Source organism: Cebus imitator, unplaced genomic scaffold (assembly GCF_001604975.1).
Source record: "Cebus imitator isolate Cc_AM_T3 unplaced genomic scaffold, Cebus_imitator-1.0 Scaffold72, whole genome shotgun sequence".
In the NCBI taxonomy this organism is placed as follows: domain Eukaryota; kingdom Metazoa; phylum Chordata; class Mammalia; order Primates; family Cebidae; genus Cebus; species Cebus imitator.
The window spans coordinates 6,626,042-6,628,983 of record NW_016107387.1 but is presented as its reverse complement, the minus strand read 5'-3'; the positions used below and the strand labels follow the sequence as shown (position 1 = coordinate 6,628,983).

General features: G+C 43.4%; 1 protein-coding gene across 1 annotated transcript in view; it reads right to left on the bottom strand.

Annotated features, from left to right (window-relative positions):
- Positions 1-2,942, bottom strand: part of FXR2 (FMR1 autosomal homolog 2) — a 26,591-nt gene that overhangs the window by 16,598 nt on the left and 7,051 nt on the right. Inside the window, exons 2-3 of the mRNA XM_017531367.1 lie at positions 1,018-1,070; positions 565-658 (exon numbers count right to left, since the gene is read on the bottom strand). Of these exons, the coding sequence (XP_017386856.1) occupies positions 565-658; positions 1,018-1,070 (147 nt within the window). The remainder of the gene's footprint in view (positions 1-564; positions 659-1,017; positions 1,071-2,942) is intronic.

The following is a 2,942-nucleotide window of genomic DNA, read 5'->3' as shown; positions in this document are numbered from 1 at the left end:
AAAAAAAAAAAAAAAATCAGAGGATAGTAGGGCATGGTGGCTCATGTCTATAATCCCAGCACTTTGGGAGGGCAAGGCAGGCAGATTACCTGAGTTCCAGAATTCAAGACCAGCCTGGCCAACGTGGTAAAACCCCATTTCTACAAAAGTTAGCTGAGAATGATGGCAGGTGCCTGTAATCCCAGCTACTTGGGAGGCTGAGGTGGAAGAATTGCTTGAACCTGGGAGGCAGAGGTTGCAGTGAGCAGAGATCGTGCCACTGCACTCCAGCCTGGGCAACAGCGAGACTCTGTCTCAAAATAACAAAACAAAAAAACTCAGAGGGCACTGGATTTTAGATGCTGTTACCACAAATGGAAGGTAAATCCTCTGAAACGGGATCTCCCTGAAAGTCTGGCTGATCACGACAGTGATGAAAGGGGAACTGTTACATTTTACATTTCCATAGGCTACATAGCTGGGTATGGCTTAGTTGGGGAGAAAGGAACATGAACCAACCACAGAAAAGTCTAGGATCCTGGGGAAAAGTGGCATTTAGAAAGGGTTGCACTCCACAGCCCTTACCTCCACTTCATCCCCTTCTGTGATTTCCTTATTATAGTCAGCTGGAGGTGGTAGCCGGACATCTCCAAAAGGAATTTGTCTCTCACTTTGCCAGCTGTAAGAGAAACAATAATATAAAAAAGCTACTCAGACTGATATGGTTGCCCATTTCTTTACAAAGGGGTTATTGCCTCAGCTGGGCAATTTCTACCTTTCTGGATAATTTGAGGCTAAATCCCAGGCCCTGCTCCATAGTGGTGTCTTCCATCTCCTTCTAGACTCTAAATACTGGGTCAAACTCCCCCACCCTCACCAAATTCTCGGCCCTTTCCTTTCCTGGGATCCATATAAGTTTCCCACCCAAACCCTCAGCTCTCCCCACCTATTACATGCCTCATAGGACTCAGCCGCCCCCTCTTCTCCACTCTCCTTCTAGGACCTAGTATGCTGGATTCTCTATTCCCAAGGTCTTACTTGTTTTCAAAGAAGATGGTGACAGAGTCTTCATGGACATCCTTCACAAAGCCCTAGAATGGATTTTAGAAAAAAGTAAAAAATGACCTTTTACCTCCACCTTAGCCATTAAGGGAATAGAGACACTGCAAACCCTTAAACTTGAGTTTTAGATAAGGACACAAGTGGTGTAATGAGAGAGCCTGAAAGGCTGCATTGGGGAAAGAATATGGGCAGTCACATAGAGAAAGGAAATTATATCGTCATGGAGAGATGTATGTACTACCTGCATCAGAACAGCCTGGAAATCAGTGATCCACTCAGGCTCCCACAGGGGCCTCCCTATCTGTCTGCCTCCTGTTGTGCTAAGCAGCCTGCCAGAGTTCAATTAAAATACCAACAACATTCAGCAAGGCTAAGAATATCCCATGAGACAGTGTGAGGCTGTCCTGGAACACCTAGAGGACATAAGGATCTGTCAAGAAAGAGGAGGGCCTACCTCCCCAATACAGCAAGAGATCTGAGCAGACTCACTGCCCTGATGCCTGGGTCCTAGGACAACAGTCAGAACGTTAGAGAAGTTCAAAATTTCGAACACAATTACAGAAGAAAATTAGGACTTAAACAAATCTGATTTTTTTAATACTAGAATTGAATCTAGAGTGATACTGAGAATTTAAAAAGGATAATAAAACTTATGAAAGACACCAATCTTGAGATAATGATGAGAGAGAGGAACAGGGATGAATGAACAGCTGATCTATCTACTGTTGTCTATGTCCTAAGGCCAAACCCATGCGGTCAACCCTACGTTACCAGTTTTTCTACCTTCTCCCTATTTTTCACATAGAATTAGGGATTTCTAATTTTGAAAAAATACAACTTATTAACTTATTCTTTTATCAACTGTGCTTTTGATTTCATATCTAAGAAATCTTTGCCCAGGTCCCAGTAATCTTTGGGAGGCTGAGGCAGGCAGATCACCTGAGGTAAGGAGTTTGAAAACAGCCTGGCCAACGTGGTGAAACCCCATCTCTACTAAACACAAAAAATTAGCTGTGTGGTGGTGCATGCCAGTAATCCCAGCAACTTGGGGGGCTGAGTCAGGAGAATCGCTTGAACCCGGGAGGCAGAGGCTGCAGTGGGCCGAGATTGTGCCACTGCACTCTAGGCTGGGCAACAAGAGCAGAACTCAAAAGAAAAGAAATAAAAAGAAAAGAGAAAAGGAAAGGAAATCTTTGCCTAATCCAAAGCCACAAATGTTTTCTCTTATGTCTTCCTATACTTTTAGTTTTTTGTTTTACATTTACATTTACATCTATGATCCATTTTGAATTAAATTTTATATATAAGGTGAGGTATTGATTAGTGTTCTTTCTTAAATGTTTTATTTTTATTACCATTATTTTTTTGAGACAGAGTTTAACTCTTGTTGCCCAGGCTGGAGTGCAATGGCACGACCTCCGCTCACTGCAACCTCTGCCTCCCGGGCTCAAGTGATTCTCCTGCCTCAGCCTCCTGAGTAGCTGGTATTACAGGCATGCACCACCATGCCTGGCTAATTTTGTATTTTTAGTAGAGATGGGGTTTCTCTATGTTGGTTAGGCTGGTCTTGAACTCCCAACCTCAGGTGATCCACCTGCCTCGACCTTCCAACGTGTTGAGATTATAGGCATGAGACACCACACCTGGCTCTTTTTAAAATTTTTTACATATTTTTAAATTAAAAAAAAAGTTTTTCTTGAGACGCAGTCTCGCACTATTGCCCAGGCTGTAGTGAAGTGGCACGATCTTGGCTCAGTGCAATCTCTGCCTCCTGGGTTCAAGCAATTCTCCTGCCTCAGCCTCCCGAGTGGCTGGGACTACAGGTGTGCACCATCACACTCAGCTAATTTTTTTTTTTTTTTTTTTTTTTTTTTTGAGACGGAGTTTCGCTCTTGTTACCC